An 18,647-nucleotide genomic window follows, 5' to 3' on the forward strand; every position below is an offset into this window, starting at 1 on the left:
TTCAAATACAACTCTAAAACCATGTCTTAAAAGATAAATAACAGAAACAAGATTTTGCCGAATGTCTAGAGCATACAGCACATCATGGAGTAACAGCGTCTGGCCACCTTGCAAAACTAATTTGCATGTGCCTATGCCATGAACCTCCATGCTTGAGCTGTTCCCCATCGTTATTCTTCTGCTTCCTCTTGGAATACGACGGTATTCCACGAAGCTCGAGCGTTCCCTTGTTATGTGTTCTGTCGCACCTGAATCAACAATCCACAAAGGATTTAGTTCAGCAAGCATAGTAGAACTTGTTACATAACAAGATGAGGTATAACACACAGTACATACCTCTTGCTCAAAAATGATCAGGCTTTCGGCACTTGAAGCAAGTCAAAGCTGATTTCTTCTTGCCAGCACTAGTCCCCCTTGAACGCTTGGGGACACTCTTGTTTTTGTTCCCACACTGGTTACTTTGCTTGGACCGCTGAGGTTGAGCTTTCTCTTTCTTGCGCTTGAAGCCTGCACCCTTACTAGTGCTAGCTTCAGCAGCAAATACATCAGTTTGAGGGGCATCGGCCAACATCCGATCCTCATCAAGCTCAAGGTGCTTGGCAGCTTGATCAAAAGTCTTGACTTCATCAGCATGAGTCAAGAAGATCTTCATATGCTCCCAAGTCTTTGGCAATGACCTAATGACTGCAGAGACTTGCTCCTCATCAATCTTCTGGCGCCCACATGCGTTCAACTCACTAATCATGTTAGACATGATGGTTATATGCTGCCTCATGGTGTGACCCTGGCGCATCTTATAACCGTCAAAGGTGAGTCCGAGCTGGCGGCCTCTTGTGGTGGAAGTCCCTCCGTACTGGAACTTCATAGCCTCCCACAAAGACTTTGCAGTCCTATGCTTCTCATAACGAAGCATCAGATCATCCCTCATGGAGCTCAGGATTGTAATCCTGGCTACCCGGTCTTTCCTCTTCCAAGCATTGTATGTATCAAGGTCCCTACGATGCTGTGCAGTGGTACCTTCCTCAGGTGGGTTCATGGTCTGGTTTATGGTCTCCAGCATATCCTGCTCTTTCAGGAGATATTGCACCTTTCGGTGCCAGAGGTCATAATTCCTCTCATTTAGCTTATCTCCTTTAGTGAGGTCAGCAACTATGCTCTTTGTAGCAGCCATTTATTCTAGAGATATTACATACAAGAATGAGTTCAATAAATCTAGCATAAAACACAACTCATGCAACAACAAATCACACTAGCATAGTCAACCTATGGGATAAGCACTTAAACCAAAAGAGATGCTTAAAAAACATTCAATCAAATTCTCATGCAAACCCACATAGACTTATACACTAGTTTCATTCTGTGCATGAAACATGATTGATAGACCCATAAATAAAAAATAGTTTTATAAAAATAAAACATGCAATTATGTTAAAAGCTATGAGGTGGTTCACACAGAACACTTCTACCTCATTAGCTCCCACTAGGCTCCATTAGGCCCTCAATGCCCAAACATCACACAGATTGTCGGGCCATTGGTGTCTAGTAAGTTAGAAACACATTCTGAACTGGACAGACCAACATCCCAAAAAAAATCCATCTCCCAGACAGAATTCCGTCTGCCTTCTATGCCCAGACGGATCACCGTCTCGCCTGCATGAAATTCCGTTTGGCATTACAGGACTGCACGGACGACCGTCTGGCATTCTGTGACCAGACGGACGACCGTCTGGCCCAGACGGATGACCGTCTCCCAGACGAAAATTCTATCTGGGTCAGTCATTGTGATCTGTCTGACAATAGACGGATGACCGTCTGGTCAGACGGTCTTTCGTCTGGTCCACAGTGACCAAAAAACGGCGTTTTTTCTCAATTTTTTCAAAAACGGTAAAACATGTTTTTTCACCCAAAAAATCATCTAAAAATACATGAAAAAAAATCCATCAATAAATTTTAAACAAAATTAATTATCATGGGTAATCAATTCATGCAAAAATTTACAAGGGAAATTCTCAAGAATCTCCCACTCGGATCCGAACAAAAATAAGGGTTTCCAAAAACCCTATCAATTCTCCCATGGGTTTCGTATTAAACCCTGGATTCTCCGTAAACCCTTGATCCTCCCATTGGATCTATACAATAAAATTAAACTATGGGGAGGAACAAAAAACCGTGGGAACCAATGGCTCTTATGCCAATGTTGGTAATACTCCAAAAATAGTTCAATTCAATTAATTGATGGGGGAAAGATTCCTTACCTGGATTCGCTTTCCCTTTTGTGAAGTATTCGCAGCGGAAGTAATTCTGGAACCACGTTCTCGTTCCACCACCAAATCTCTACCGTGATGATTCCAAAATCACAAGGAAATGGAAGTATTTCCACAACCCAAATGCCTGTGGAATAAAAGATGGAAGAAGATCTAAAGCAAGGAAGGAAACCTCCAAACCAGCAATTCTAAGAGAGAGAGAGAAAGATGGAGCCGCCTCTTTTCTAGAAGGAAATCTCGTACGAATGAATCACTTTTTTCACTAATGCGGTGGTTACAAATATATATAACCTATATTTTGTAACCGTCCTAATTGTGAGTTTCCAAATTTGCCCTTGGGCAACTAATTTATTAATTATATTAATAAATTTCAACATCTTACCTTCAGAGTGATACAAGGATCATCCAAGAACGAAGCCCAAAGATGAAGATCAAGGAAGAACATCGCCATAGTCAGAATTGCCAAAGCTCAGAAACCCCAAACCCAGAAAACCCCCAATTCGTTTTTGCATACGAATGAAATGAACCAGCCCAAAGATATGATATACAAACAAGTGAACCAGCCGGTTCACTGGAAATAACTAAACCCATAGGAAATGCCCAAATTACCCTTACAACAAGGCAAAAGGTGGACGATTTCCTCAAAACTTAAATTCATCTGCAATTATGTTTGAATCTTATGAGTGTGTGTGTGACACACGACTCTCTTCACAAGTTCAAAATAAGAAGATAAAAATAAAAACGAACAATATTTAATTATACCTTAAAGAAGCTAAAAGCCTAAGACTAATTAGACAATAACATGATTTATTCAAGCATAGACTGCATATCCTTAATTCATCTTCCTGCAGTTCTTCCTTATCTGCCCACTGGAGCCGGTGAGAGGGCTAATGTCTCCCATCTTGATCATGGCTGTAACAAAGTCTGACTCGAAGGTGCTACTGCTACTGCTGTATGATTTCACAATGGAATCTGTGGATCCACCATTATATAACTCTTGATCAGAGTGGAGGAGCCCCTTCTGCTTGATGAGATTCTTGAAGTAGTTGTTGTCGAAAGAAGTTGGGGTTTGCAGGTCCAGAGGTGCTAAATTATTGTCTCCTGATCCTGACGTTATAGGGCAATCTTCATGTCTAGTCTTGGCAAAGGAATTGTCTATGTTGCTATCATTGTATATGTGGGGTCTGAAAATAGTGCACCTTGCTTTACCAATGGTGTGGGCACCTGTTTCAATGAATAAGGCAAATATTGAATCATTGCATGTGTCGGTTTGTTCCAAACCACACAATAGTGGAGTTCGCATCTGAGATAAGCTTTATGATCATACATGTTGTGTAGAGCTGTGCTCAGGGTGAAGTTGTGATGGTAGTAGGGATTTGTGGGGTGTGATCCTTTGGCTTGGACCTTTCAATAAGCTTGGTTTTCTCGGGTAGTTGAGCCATGTGATTTGCTGGCTTTGTCTCTCCTTTGGATTTCTCCTTCATCTTAGGCTCTTTTTGGTATCAATTATCATTCTCAATTATGATAATTTTTCATTATTTTAGATTATTTGACATCTATTATTAGTTTTATTTTTATTTAAAATAATAAATAAGGTTTCAAAATCCATAATAGACCTTTTGTCTATTATGGATTATGGTGAGAATTTCATTCTTTTCATTTATACAAAGGTTTACTTAAAATTTAATAGTTAAGATGAGGGTAAAATAGTCAATACATTTTTTTTTATATAAAAAAAGGTTACTTTTTTTTCTCTTTTCTCTTTTCTCACTTGTTCACTATCATTTTTTAACAATTTTTATTTTGACATATCAAACATATTTTTTATTCCATAATTTATTTTTGACAAAATTCACCAAATCATTTTTTATTCTTGGCCAATAATGAATTCTTATACTTATTTCTTTTAAATAGGTATAATAAATAATGAGAATTGATACCAAAAAGAGCCTTAATTTTTTTAATTTTTTGCCAGGGGTGGGTTGGGAAAAATCTAGATTTTACTTGTGTAGTGCGTATAACATGATAGTGCATATGGGGTCCACTAATGGATGCATACCAGGTGAATTCTATTTAATTCTAACCGCTCAAAATATAGTTTGATTTATTTTAAAGAAAAACCGTTTCTATTTCACTTGAATTTGTTAAATATACACATTGTATTTTGAGTAATTGAGATTTAATGAAATTCGCATAGTGTGCATCAAAAAGTAGGCAGTAAAGAAGACACTACATCAAATGAAGGACATATGCAATATACTATCTATAACCCGTTAGGCAAAACATGAAAGATAATTACCAGATAAGGCAACCATGTCCTTAGTGGAGAGACCAACACCTTTAAACTTTGAGATTAAGTTGCTTAGGCTTGAAGTTGGTGGAGGGATGCCATTGTTTGCAGCAGATTGACTAGCTGTTTTAGAATCTCTTCGACCAAGTTTAACATTCCAACTGGGCCCTCCAAGCTGAGATAAAACTCCAATCAAGATTATGAAGCAGAAAATGAAAGGGCTACACATTTAGATTCCAAAAACAATTTTGCAATAGGTCCACATCAATATGTTTTTCCAAAATTTTCAGGGATTCTTTGGAATATGATACTTACGGTAACCACAGAGTCTCGGGCAGCCGTGGCCAAAATATCAGCACAAGACACAACCCCAGGGCACATCTTCTCTACAGCAGTTTTTACATCATCAATTACATTAAATCCCCTCACCGAGTTCCGGTTGGGGAGTGCATTTTTCTCTCCGGTGAAGAGTGACGTGTCATCCAACAGTATCGACCCATCGCATCCCTGTAGAACAATTGAAGCAAGAATCCATGAATAAGAGAGAGATAAAGACGAAAGTAGCAAAAAACTGCACCTAGCACCATAAATAAGTTAACATTTTTATGTTTATAATTTTTTTTTTCTTTGTTCTGGGCTTATTCAACCCTTAACAGTAAGGGTGAACTCAAAGGTTCTTGCACAAGCAAAGTGTAGAGAGATAATTTTCTTATGCCTCACTGGACCTGTCTATACAAAAGCCTTTGACAATGGATCTGGCCTTACTGTACAGTAAATATATTAAATTATGGATTTGGTTTATCCACTCTAAGAATGAAGACTCTCATATGGTTGACAAGGATGATATGGGTTTCTACAACATAGCATACCATATGACTAACATTATATGATATTGTACTAACAACATCTAAACTACAATAAGAAGTGAAGCAACAGCATCCGAGGAATATACAAGAAATCAAAGGAAAATGATATTACATTGACAAAGCAGTCATGGAAGAAGAGACGAAGGAGAGAAGCACCCATTCGCTTCTCTTTGGATATGGCAGATTTCACTGCAGATTTCACTGTAGACTCAAATTTGGGGCAAGATTTTGAGTAGAAGCCAGTGGAGAGTTTAGCAGAAGAACTCTCCACAAAGAATAGTAAAAAAAGAACAGACAGAGCGGAAATAGCACCGAAAGAAGAAGAAGCCATTGTAGTGCCTTTAAGAACTTCACTAATAGTCAAGCCTTGAGATGAAAGTTGAAGATGGAGAGTTATGTTATGCATCTATTATATATAAGGTCTTAATTGTCACGGAAGTTTGGCACCGATCACCTAATCGAAAAGACCTTTATGCATGGCGTTTTATGGATTCCACGTTCATGGAACTGGTTTTTTCGTTGCCAATTTTGAAGGAGAGTTGGTAGAAGGGTAAAAGTTAGGATGAGAAGGCAAAAGATTGAAAGGAGGAAAAGTTTTGAAAGCAATGGATTCTCTTTATTCAATGAATTGTGACACCCTCTAATGAGAATACAAAAGATTGAAAGGAGGAAAAGTTTTGAAAGCAATGGATTCTCTTTATTCAATGAATTGTCACACCTCATTATCTTAAGGTTCAATAGTTAGAGGGTTTCACAAGACATAAATAAGATGATGAAAATTTTGTTTTCGCAGACAGAGAAGGGCGGGCCTGGCGCAATGGTAGAGTTTCTCCATTGTGCGCTGGAGGTCGCGGGTTCAAATCAGCCTCTCTGCAAAAAGCAGAGGTAAGACTACCTAGAAAGTCTCTTCCCCAGACCCCACAGTGTGGGAGCTTCGGCACTGGGTATGCCCTTTTTAGACAGAGAAGATGAAGAATTGGACAATCTCTATCATTGGGGTTGATGAAGTAATGAGTGGAAGAGTGTTGTTATAGTATGCGAGGGTTTAATTAAAGTTCTAAAATTTAAAATGCCAAATTTTATGAATAGCCCCCTCTAAAACTATTTGACCTAAATGCATTTGCACCCACCTTTTGCTTTAAAAACCAGATTGTTGTTGTGTCAAAATGTTTCTTAAAGTAAACATTTTTGTAAGTTACAATTATATTGCAAAAATCACAAACTAAACCGTTTTATCAAATGATTTTTAACCAATTTTTTGGTTTCTCATAGCGAGAAACACCATGGCCAAAAACAGTTTTTCGGTGAGGTATCATATGGGTCCTCAATTCAATAAATTTACTTAGGGCCTGTTTGGTTACATGAGTCTGGAGATTTCAAATATCTAAAGATTTCAAATTTATAGACTTCAAATCTGTGGAGTCATAATTTATAAAATTAAGTGTTTGGTTGTGGAATGAAATCTGTGGATTCATCCTAAAAAACTATTTGATCAACGTGATTTTTGTGAATGTGTAAATGTATAGCTTTTTCGAAATCTCTGGATTTCACCACTTACCCATAAATCTACAGATTCACGTTTTTAGTGTAAAAAGGTGAATCTATAGAATTCATGAATCTATAGATTTTTACAACCAAACGGGTATATTTCTCAAATTCATGAATCTAGAGATTTGAAATCTCTGGATTCATGTAACCAAACAGGCCCTTAATAATTTATCTTGGCTTTGTAGATTTGGGTATCTACTTTTTTTTTTCAAGTTTTATCTTCTTCTTTTCTTCTTTTTTCTTTTTTTTTTTTTATTATTATTTTCTCCGTCTGTGGTTTTTCCTTTTTAAATACAGATCTATTGTAATAAGAATGAAAAAAAATAAAAAATTCAGGAGAAAATTACGTTTGCTAAACATTGATCCTGTCTTCCTTCACACCCCTATATTTCAAAAGAATATTTGTATAAAGATTTTTAAGATAAAAAAATCCCTTACCTATTAGAAGAGCTAATGAACTAGTTTAATTAATCATTTCATTTTTTTCTTTTTCCTCCACCTAGTGTTGATCAATTCTTGTAAATTTTACCAAAGCAATTTACCTTTGCTTGCTCTTTTAAACCTCCTTTTCCTTATTTAAATTTGTAGGCATGCACTAAAGTAGGTTGATTCTTTCCTCTTCGTCCACCAAGTTGTACTGACATTTTTCCCTTCAAATGTTTCCCGTTTTACTCCTAATACTCTTTGAGGTTAACGAATAACATTACTTATAATCTTGCATTAGAGCAATTTATTAGTGATGCGTCCAAAATTTGCTCAGCCCTTAGATCTCCTTAGAATGACCTGCAAAACGAAAGCGTCAGATGTGGCCCGACTGCTGGGGTCGAGAGTCCACCTCCGAAGGCTAAGTCAGTCGATGAACTTAATCATAATAATTTTTCGCACTTAGGGGGAAAAACCAGAGTTTCATCCACTCTTAAGTGGGCCACCAGTAAAAAGCTCTAAATTTTATACTTCATATTTTCAAAATCTATATGTATGATGATTAGCAAGATGACTCATAAACCCAAGAAAAATAAATTTAAAAACTAAAAATGTCCTTGAAAAAATATGCATAAATCAGTTTGTGTATCATTATAATCATCATAATTTTTGTTTTACTTTTCTTTTATTTTCTTGACATTGAAACACAATAGTAAAGTGTCGAAGGTGAGTAGATGTGCACTCAATTCACACATATCTACCATATATTTAGGAGAAGTCTCCATTTCTGAGTACTAATAAGATAAAAGTGAGTCTTTCTATAAAAAATATGGTAAAGAGAAGTGAAAAGAGTATAGTTTTCTACCCTTGCACATAGAAAGTCCAAACTTAAAGTGATTTCTTATTGTTGATATTCCAATATATGAAAGAAAGCCATGCATCATTGAAAGAATTTGTATTTTGTTTGAAACTGTATTATTTACCAATGAAGTATGTAATTCTATTTCTTGAAGTAACTCAAGTATTTTACAGAGATATTATTCTTTACAATAGTTATAAGTAGTTGAGATAAACTCTTTACAATTAGGTTGAGAAAGAATAGAATTTTCAAATTTAAATTTAAACTTTAAAATTTAAATATTTGAAGGATACAGATGGATTTTCACGGGAGTCTCTTTTTATCAGTCATCGTAATAACTACATTTCAAGTGAAACCTTTCTTCAAAACAAGATCACCTAAAGCCTAAGGATGTGGGCTAGATTAGATTGTGTGTCAATTTCACCAATGGCTCTCCTTCCCTACTTAATGAATGGGTTTCTAAGCAAGTTAATCTTTATTCTAATAATTCCAAAATCTGAATGTATATGAGATACTAGATAAAATATGGTGAACACCAATCAGGATTCCTGATTTCCAGATAAAAAGGAAGGAAACAAGTTGATTGCATCTGGTCTTTTCAACCTCAAATTGGATTCCTTGTCAACAGCAAGCCTGGAATCACTCATGTATGGTTGAACTCTGACTTCCACTACTCAGACTTGAGGAAGTGACCATCAATTCTGATAATGGCTTCTGCCACTTTGATAGCCAGTATTTGTTGGGTTGGAATCTTCTATAATTTGTTTTTTGGTAAGAGGAATCTTTTATTCTTACAGGTGAGGGATGTGTTCTTCTCTTACTTCATTATCATATGTTTAGAAATATTAGTTAACCTTATCCCTACAACTAGAGAATCCAGAGTCCGGTTTACGTATGTATGGAAATCTAGAGTGGAAAATTCAATAAAATAAAATAAAAATTAAACTTTTGCCACAAAATGTGAAGCTTCCTCAGTAGGTACCAAAATAATTGGATTATGCCACGTACCCGCTAATGCCAAGCCTAATTCATCATGATACATTTTATCATTAGTAGAACCGAATTTCACTAAATTAGAATGTTTTAGGTCTAAACATGTCCAAATCACAAAAAATAAGACAAATGTTTGTGTTAATTGTAGTGGGTGGGTTTCACTATAATTTGCGTCATAGGTGGCGGCAAGACAATTATATAGTCCAAGATGACTATTTTTCTACTTAGTTGAGTCTAAATGGAACTCTAATATTAATTTTCCACAGTTAGTTAAGTCTAAGTAAAACTCTAATTAAGGAATTAAGGTTGAAAAGAAATATTATAAATAGAGGATTGAATACCAAATAGAGGATTGATAATAAAATACTCTTATTTCCTCTGCGAATTCTCCAAGTTAATTATGAACCTCAATCACTATTGTTCGTCGATTTAGAAGCTTGGAAATAATATATAGAGTACGCAATGCAAATCAAGTGAAAGAGAACACAAAGAGGCACCTCCTATGTATTTATTTATTCTTGGAAGAGATCCTGTTTGGTGTTACCACAATGACACATTTTATGTATGTATGCTAGAGTTAGTATTTAAAAGTGATACAAAGTGTGGTACACTCTAGTAGTCTTGTAGTAGGATTCTTTGAGAACAATTAAAGGATTGTAATTTTAATTACTTTTTGGAACCCATTTAAAGGGTTACCACCACACTACGCATCACAATCTTGTACTGACTCAATGTGTCATTAGAAGTACCAAACTTTGGGTTCCTCTGGTGGGACCCATGCGCACTCGTTTGTATGACGCAATTATGTGATTGGAGATGTCCATTCCTCCGCTATATACTTTATTGGAATAATTTAAATTAATAATTCTCAGTACATAATTAGTGCGGTTTGACATCGAACAGTGTTAGATAATTCACACCACAGTATGGATAAAGGATAATTAATTTGGAAAAGTTCCAATGAGTGGTAAAAAAAAAATATACTATGTCTTTTCGCATTCTGCGTGTAGTCTAGATGTCTTGATTATGTAATACAACATTGATCTCTCTATTTATGTAATACAACATTGATTATGTCTTGTTCGTGATTTTATTATTGTAAATGTGGGAGGTTGGTTTTCTTGATACTGATCTTTGAGGCTATGGGTCATACACTCGAATATGCCAGATAGGGTACTGGCTAGGTGGATGTGACACACCCAATGATGCTACTTTAGCTTGTTCTAGGATCAAGGATGATGCGGTATCGCAGGACAAGACTGGGAAAACAGTTGGGGATAATCCAAATGGCATGAGTGCTATGGGTAAATTTTTCATTCTATACCGAACAGTGATGTGACTCATTGCCTAGGCGACTTGGCAATTGACAAAGTCATGAGTACACCATATTAGGATAGTTCACATTGCATACTATGAGGGATCAAGAGTGTGGAATTGGGTATAATTGAATTGTTTAAGATATAATGAGATAATTTCGAGTGATGTGCTATACTGGTTAGATGGAGACTTGATATAACACATCTACCCTAGATAAATCTCTTAGGTCGCATGTTCCATTTCTGCATTGAAAGGATTAGAGTTGATGAGAGTAATTGGATAACTCCGCCACCTTGTGGCAAGTGGAAGATGTTAATAGTAGTGGGTGGGTCCCACTACAATTTTCTCCATAGGTGGCGACAAGATGGCTACGTAGTCTAGGATGACCACCCCTCTATTTAGTTGAGTCTAAGAAAGACTCTAATATTAATTTCCTTCACTTAATTGAGTCTAAGTAAAACTTTAATTCAGGAATTAGGGTTGAAGGAAAATATTATACATAGAGGAATGAAATACTAAGTAGAGGACTGATAATAAAATATTCTCCTTTCCTCTACGAATTCTCTAAGCTAATCCTAAACCTCCATCATTATTGTTCGTCGATTTGGAAGTGTGAAAATAACCCATAGAGTACGCAAGGCAAATTGTGAAACCCAGCCCTAACCTTGACCCGGAAACCTTGTTATTTGTAGGTCCGATGACCCGAAGTAAAGTAAGAAGTCAGCTTTGGGCCATCCCAGTAGAGGACTTGGTGTCTGGCTTTGAATCCATGAAGGTTGATGATGAGGTTCTATTTATGGAAACAGAATCCTGATGAAGATCTAATTAGTTGATGGACTTGGAGTGATCTCTATCTTGGTTTGAAGGCATTTCTACCTACTAGGTGAGTCACTTGACTTGTGTGCAAAACCTCTTTAGGTTTGGATTTGATCTGGGCCTTCAATTCCCCGTTTTGGCCTTCTTGTCCGCATTGGTCGATGATTGGTCGGTCGGGCCCATCGACCAATCCACTCGACCAATGGGTCCTGTCTTTGGCAATTAGGTTGATTCTTGCTCTATTTAAGTCTAACCTCGAGTCCACTTCGTATTTGCTGCCTCCAAACCCTCTCGGAGCGAGACCAAAGACCTCTGCAAGTCATCTCTCTTGCATCCTTGGAGTTTTCTTGGCGGATCTTCGTCGGAACTCTTCTTTTTGCATCAAAAGGTATGTCTACTCTCTCTTCTTCTCCTCCATCTTTGTTTTTCTTTCCTTTTTGAGTTGAGACAGTAGAAGAGATGCTGCATCCTCTGTTGCAAACATCTCTGAACATGTTCTCATGATCATCCTAAGGATTTAAGGCTAGAACAATGATCTTAACCATGATCATTGCAAGCTTTTGAAGGATTCATGATCAAACCATGATTTAATCTCTGTTAATTTCCTAATCTGAATTCCGATCTCTTTGGATCTTCTTTCATTGATCATGTTAGTGGTTAATGGTTGTGTTTTCTTTCTATGATCCATAATCCATAGAATTCTAGTTGTTCTCTTCTACCTTACTATGTGTTCTTCATGATGCATGATAGTACATATATGGTAGGTTTTATTTCCTTATTTAGATTTATGCTTCTAAGCCTTATTCCATGAAGACCTATGCATGTTTTCATGTTTTCATTACCGAAAGCAATGATCCATCCTCCTATTGTTCTTGTCCTTGTTTTCTATTTCAAAATTCATCAAGATCCATGTTTGATTTATTTATGGTAACTTTTTGTTTCCTAATTTGGATCTTGATACCTTGATTTGATTAGTGTTTTGAGGTCCCCTATATGCTAGAATACTACTGATGTAGTCTACCCCTTGATTAGTACCCTTTTGAACCACCAAATTCGGATTTCATATCTCAAAACTCTGATTTTATAAGCTATCTGTCTCGCATTGGTCGACTGATTGGTCGACTGGACCATTCGACCAATCCACTCGACCAATGAGTACAAGCAACTCCCGAGAATTGGTCCGTTTCGGATGTTTTGCTATATTTTCTGTTAGGGATCTTTCCTAATATGTTGTATATACTTGTTTAGGACCTTCTTCTCAAGTTTGCCAAGATCTTACTTGATTTCTTAGGATTCTTTGCGAGTTATAAAAGGTAAGGATGGTTATTTCCTTAATTACATAGATAGCATGAATCTAGTTTCTATATTTGAATATCATTAATATGTTTCTTAAATTAGATTCTTACAATGATATACTACTTGTTGCATAACTTTGATTACGGTAGCATTACTTATTCATATTGAATTGATTCATGTATGATTTACTTACCAATGTTATACAAATGATTGTAAATATTGATTTCTTTCCATATATGGAGTTACCATATATGTGATGATATGAATTGATGCATGTGTATGCTTACGTATGGTTTGGAAAGGAGAGGTGTCCTTTTGACACTTCATTCCTTGGACTACTACGGGAATATTATGGGATGTTTCCGGAGATGCCCTCTGGACACCTTCCTAAACTGTTGGATGACATATATAGGATTGTCTAGTAGTGTTTGGCTAGGATGTCCTGTTATGTCGGACCCCTAATCGGAGGGGTATTGAGACCGAACGACCCGTGGTAGCAATGGGGATTCATGGGCGCTCAAGACCGGTAACCAACCCGTGAGAGGACAGGGAATCACATTGTGGGGGCCATTTATTGGTAGGGTTGCATATGGTTAGACTTGGGCTCACGGGCGCTTAAGACCGGTAACCAACCCGTGAAAGGACGTGAGAGCTTCCCGTTTACCATATGTGGATGATCGATAGGGTTGGTGAGTCCGTAGTCAGGGACTATGAGGACTCTAGTGTGAAGGATACCGGAAAGGATCGTCAGGGACGAGGAATGGAAGTATCTGGATCTGACTTGATGTAACCAAGTAGAAGACTTGCATTTGGCTAGGTATTACCCTGACATGCGCCAGTACTTATACCAAATGGTTGTGAGAGAGTGTGTTGACTTAACCCCCTGCCAAGGTTTGTCCTGAGGGATGAAGGACCCATTACCAATCGGTCGCCCGAGATATCTTAAATGGTTGGAGGGAATCCAAGATATCTTAAATGGTTGAGGATGTGAGTGGACTTTCCTAAAGAAGTACGGTGCTATGACTTAAAGCATGTCTGCCAATAGAGACCAGCATACATAGAGTTAGAATCATTCATTCATTGTTTGTCTCATATCATATTGCATTTATGTTTGTTCTGGAATTCTGCCATTTATGTTATTATGGATTTTAAGCGCCTTCTGAGTTTCTTTGAAACTCATTCCTTTATTGTACAATGTTGTTAGACTATCCTGCAGGTACGGAATACTATGACGGTCCCTATGAGGAAGCGCAAGGCGAAGAGACATATCTCCAGGAAGGTGATTGCGGTTACCACAATTACTCTGAAGATCCCACGGGTGGTTATGCTCCGTACGATGCTTAGTCCGACCATTGAGTGGAAGCGTCCTTGTGCTATTTATGAGATCTACACCTACAAGGATGTCGTCTACAAAGTGGAGAATAATTTAGTTACCCAATGTACTTGCTCTGGGATTAGCTTTTATCTAGTTTATTCTTTCGAGCTACTTTTCCACTTGGATGTAAAGTGGGATTTTTGCTTCACTTTACTTATCTGTTGACACTCTGATTATATCTATTATTCCGTTTCGTTTACGATTCATTCTTTCTTTATTGAATCTATGATTTATCTTCCGCACTCTTGTTATGGTTGTTCATGATTATGTTATTGTTTATGTGGGAGGTTGATCACTCGATACCTGATCTTCGGGCTGTGGATCACACTCTCGGGTATGCCAGATAGGGTACCGGCTGGGAGGGCGTGATGATTGGTATCGAGCCCAAGGTTCGAGGAGATCCTAACCACAAAAGGCAACAACTGAACATTCTGAGTCATCGATCTGAAGTGACTCTTCTACTCTTAGAAGTGAATAATAGAACACTGAATTAGAAACTTGAACTTTGAGGCATAACAGAACATTTCTGAATAACGTACCATAATTATACTTGAACAAATGACACTAATGCAAGGAAAAGAAAAGTGCATAACATACAATAATTAAAGAGAAACAAAATGAACTTCATTAATTTCAAAAGTTTTACAATGATTACATCTGAAATGCATAAATGGGAAATCCTAAGGTACAGTCTATCTAGGTGATCTACTCTGATCTCTATATGCTCTGAACTCCTCTGCTAGCTGAGTCACCTGATGCTCTATCTGTCTGTCGAGACTCCATCCTCTCGTACATCTGCTCTGTCCGACCTCCATCCTCTCTAGCATGGAAGTCATCGATCTCATCTGTGCACCAAGATCTGAAGTCTCCGGAACCGCATGTGAAGGGCCACGCCTCGAAGTGTGATGAAGGAAACTCGTGATGCACGGGCTCGGCCTCGCGCATATCTGTATCATCTCCGGCCTGATCATCACTATCGGGACCGATATCCTCTCCTCCATCCTCTGATCCCTCATCCTCATCCTCGATTCATCATCATCCTCACCCTCTGGACCGGAGATCTCTCTAGCGATGTAGTCTCATCGTCGAATGGTCCGAGTCCCAATGGGGTATCCACTGTGATCTAGTGTCCATCGGAGTATCCTCGAAACTCACCCCGAAATGCCTGAAGATCAAAGTCGAAGCCTCCCATAGCAAAGGTTCCGCATGCTAGGCCGCGAGAACTAAGTCCAGCATGACCTGCTGAATGATGTAAGAAAGATCGATCTCGAAGCCCATGTAGATGCGGTAAATGACCAAGGCCTCCATCACTGTGACCCGATGGTGATGTCCGGCTTTCGGCATGATGTTTCGGCCGACTATGCGACCGATAATACGTGCAGAACCCGTCATCCGTCCGCTAGTCCACGGTGTGAAGCATCGGCGGCTATCCCATAGCGTAGAGCATATCTCGCGAAGCTCGTACGGCATCGGATGGCTGTCCGGGTGCTGCTCCGGCGGTATCCACACACACTGCTTGTGTGGGTAGTAAGGAACACCAAGATCTCGGCCGGTGTCCGGGTAGAGAAGCGAATCCGAGTCCGAAGGACCACTGCTCCCGAGGACAAGTACGAGTGGATGTCCACGGCCCCGAGCCTCCTCTGTGTAAGTAAGGTTGCTTGAAGAACAACCTCACTAGCTCCGGGTATACCGGCAAATCCTCGGTGAAGAGGTGAGTCCACTTTGTAAAGTGTCGAACCTCTGCCGGATCTGAAGGCTACGAGCTGGCGTAAGTGAAGTAGACGCCCCATCTCGATGTTACAATAGCTGAAGTAGGCCTCGTACGAAACTCGGCTGAGGTGTGTCAAATAGGTCCGGTCTCCTAACCTCCTCTCCGGGCTCGAAAGGAACCCGACCTCCGCCCCCGAGAGCACCTACGATGCGACCTCGACCTCTACCTCCTCCTCGTCCTCCCCTCTGCATGATGTATCTGTGGAAGAGACAAGAGACATTTCCAATTAGTGCTATTTCAAGATTTGAGCCAAAAGGGTATTTTCGTAATTTTTCGGAAAATTTCAAATTTGGGGGAAATTTGATTTGAACATACTAGCATGTGCGCAATACTTGGAATTTCATGTCTATGAAGTTGTTTTGATGAAAATCGATCGAAAACTTGGATTAAAGCGAAAAATTCAGCAAGAAGAAATTTGGGGATTTTGCAATTTAGGTCAAAATTGGATTTTTGAAAAGTTGAAATTGGTTAAATCAAATAGTATGGACCTATCTACAATGTCATCTTGAGCATGTAGCATTTGATCTCGTGCGAAAATTTCAAGCGGTTTGAGAGAAAACGAAATTTTTCTAAAGATATCGATTTCGGTATAAAACTTTGCGAGATGAGCACCAAATGTGTTAAAACTTGTTGTCTATGCATGTCATTGTGTTTAAAACCTAGGGAATATGTTTCTAAGCATTCCTAAGCATGATTTCTAGCATTGGATACAAGTAAAGCATGGTTTTATTGAAATGCAAGCATGAGAAGATGAAAATGGAAGAAAGAATGAGAGATTTACCTTGTTTGTGAAGATGGTGTGTTGTGTTGTTGTTGTTGAAGCACTAAATCACCTCAAGAACACTTGTGGGAACTCTTGGATATTTTCCCTAGAGCTCTCTCACCTTTGGAAGAAGTTAGAATGAGGTTGGAATGTGGAAATGAGGCTTATAATGCGAATTTTCGTATTACGTCTTCATTGGTCGACTGATTGGTCGGCTGGGTCACTCGACCAACCACTCGACCAATGGTCACAGTGACCTCATTTGCTGTTGAATTTTTGGAAAATGTGATTTTTGCCTTATGGAATATTGTTTGATGACTATATGGATATATTTGAGCATGATTTAAGTTTTCAAATCATTTGGTCAAGTGGATTTTTGATGATTTTAAGTAAAGAGTGGAAGCAAGTTGTTGATGATGTTCTTGGATATCTTGCTTCTGATTTGGAAACCAAGGTGACACACTAGGTGGGAAAAGTTAAAGAAGAGAAGGGAGTTTCACCTTGGGGAGCTCCGGTCTTGTTCGTCAAGAAGAAAGAGCGGTAGTATGCGCTTGTGCATCGACTACCGTGAGTTGAATAAGTTGACTATCAAGAATAGATATCCACTTGCCCAGAATCGATGATCTCTTCGATCAGTTGAAGGGTGCGGTTGTGTTCTCAAAGATTGACTTAAGGTCCGGATATCACCAATTGAAAGTGAAGTCTAGTGATATCTTCAAGACAGCTTTCCGAACGCGGTATGGTCACTACGAGTTTAGAGTCATGCCTTTCGGATTGACCAATGCTCTGCGGTGTTCATGGACCTCATGAACCGAGTATTTCATGATGTGCTTGATAAGTTTGTGATTGTTTTCATTGATGACATCTTGATCTATTCGAAGAGCGAAGAAGAGCATGCGAGTCATCTAAGTTTCACTTTGCAAAGGTTGCGGGAAAAGAAGTTGTTTGCTAAGTTTAGCAAGTGTGATTTCCGGCTTAAGAGAGTGGTTTTCCTTGGTCATGTAGTTTCAGCCGAAGGTATTCGTGTCGATCTGAAAAGGTCCAAGCTGTGGCTGATTGGGAGAGACCGAAGTCGATAACGGAAATAAGAAGTTTTCTTGGATTGGCGGGTTACTACCGAAGGTTTATTGAGAACTTTTCTCGGTTGGCTGCTCCTATGACTAAGTTGACCAGGAAAGAAGAGAAGTTTGTTTGGTCCGGCGCTTTGTGAGAAGAATTTCCAAGAGTTGAAGGATAGATTGACAAGTGCCCCGGTTTTGACTATACCCGATAGTTCCGGTGGTATGACAGTTTATACCGATGCGTCAAAGATTGGTTTGGGTTGTGTCTTGATGCAACATGGCAAGGTCGTAGCCTATGCTTCTCGGCAATTGAAGGATTATGAGCGGAATTACCCCACTCACGATCTAGAACTTGCCGCCGTTGTCTTTGCTTTGAAGATTTGGAGACATTATCTTTACGGTGAGAAGATTGCCATTTTCACGGATCATAAGAGTTTGAAATACTTCTTTACCCAAAAGGAGTTGAACATGAGACAAAGGAGATGGTTGGAACTCGTCTCCGATTATGATTGTGATATTCAGTATCATCCTGGGAAAGCAAATGTTGTTGCCGATGCTCTTAGTAGGAAGAACCAGAAGAAGACTTTGGATTTGAATGCTTTGAGTTTACCATTGTGGTCTTCTATTGAGAATTTTGATTTGGAAATCGTTCTCGAGAATTCCGATTTTATTCTTTCTGCCATGACGGCAAGATCTGGTCTTAGAGATAAGATTGTTGCCTGCGAGTTCGATCAAGAGTTTTTGACCAAAGTTGAGAAGATTTCTTCGAATCTGAGTCGGACCCCGACTTTGGTATATCCATGGATGGTGCTTTGTTGTTTAGAGGAAGGCTGTGTGTGCACATCAAACGATGAAGTTAAGAATGAAATATTGAAGGAAGCACACCGGTCGGTCTTTCTTTGTACACCCGGGAAGCACCAAGATGTACAAGGACTTGAAGGAACATTTTTGGTGGATTGGTCTAAAGGCGGATGTTGGCGATTTTGTTGCCAAGTGTGAGACTTG

At 38.7% G+C, this 18,647-nt stretch overlaps 1 protein-coding gene across 1 annotated transcript; it reads right to left on the minus strand.

The window, feature by feature from the left end:
- Positions 1-3,008: 3,008 nt before the first annotated feature.
- Positions 3,009-5,925, minus strand: LOC149022426 (peroxidase 4-like). Its single transcript, XM_089147276.1, has 4 exons — positions 5,533-5,925; positions 4,870-5,061; positions 4,564-4,729; positions 3,009-3,488 (listed from the first exon to the last, which is right to left on the minus strand). The coding sequence occupies exons 1-4, from the start codon at positions 5,824-5,826 to the stop codon at positions 3,097-3,099; spliced, it is 1,044 nt and encodes a 347-aa protein (XP_089003402.1). The 5' UTR covers positions 5,827-5,925; the 3' UTR covers positions 3,009-3,096.
- Positions 5,926-18,647: the final 12,722 nt, after the last annotated feature.

This window comes from Hakea prostrata, chromosome 3 (genome assembly GCF_041222555.1).
Source record: "Hakea prostrata isolate BN-2017 chromosome 3, UWA_Hpros_2, whole genome shotgun sequence".
In the NCBI taxonomy this organism is placed as follows: Eukaryota; Viridiplantae; Streptophyta; class Magnoliopsida; order Proteales; family Proteaceae; genus Hakea; species Hakea prostrata.

Coding starts and splice junctions, on each gene's coding strand:
- LOC149022426 (XM_089147276.1), bottom strand. CDS start 5,826: ATGCATAACATAACTCTCCATCTTCAACTTTCATCTCAAGGCTTGACT. Junction 5,062..5,532: donor TCCATGACTGCTTTGTCAAT/GTAATATCATTT, acceptor ATTGTTCTACAG/GGATGCGATGGGTCGATACT. Junction 3,489..4,563: donor GGACATGGTTGCCTTATCTG/GTAATTATCTTT, acceptor TCATTGAAACAG/GTGCCCACACCATTGGTAAA.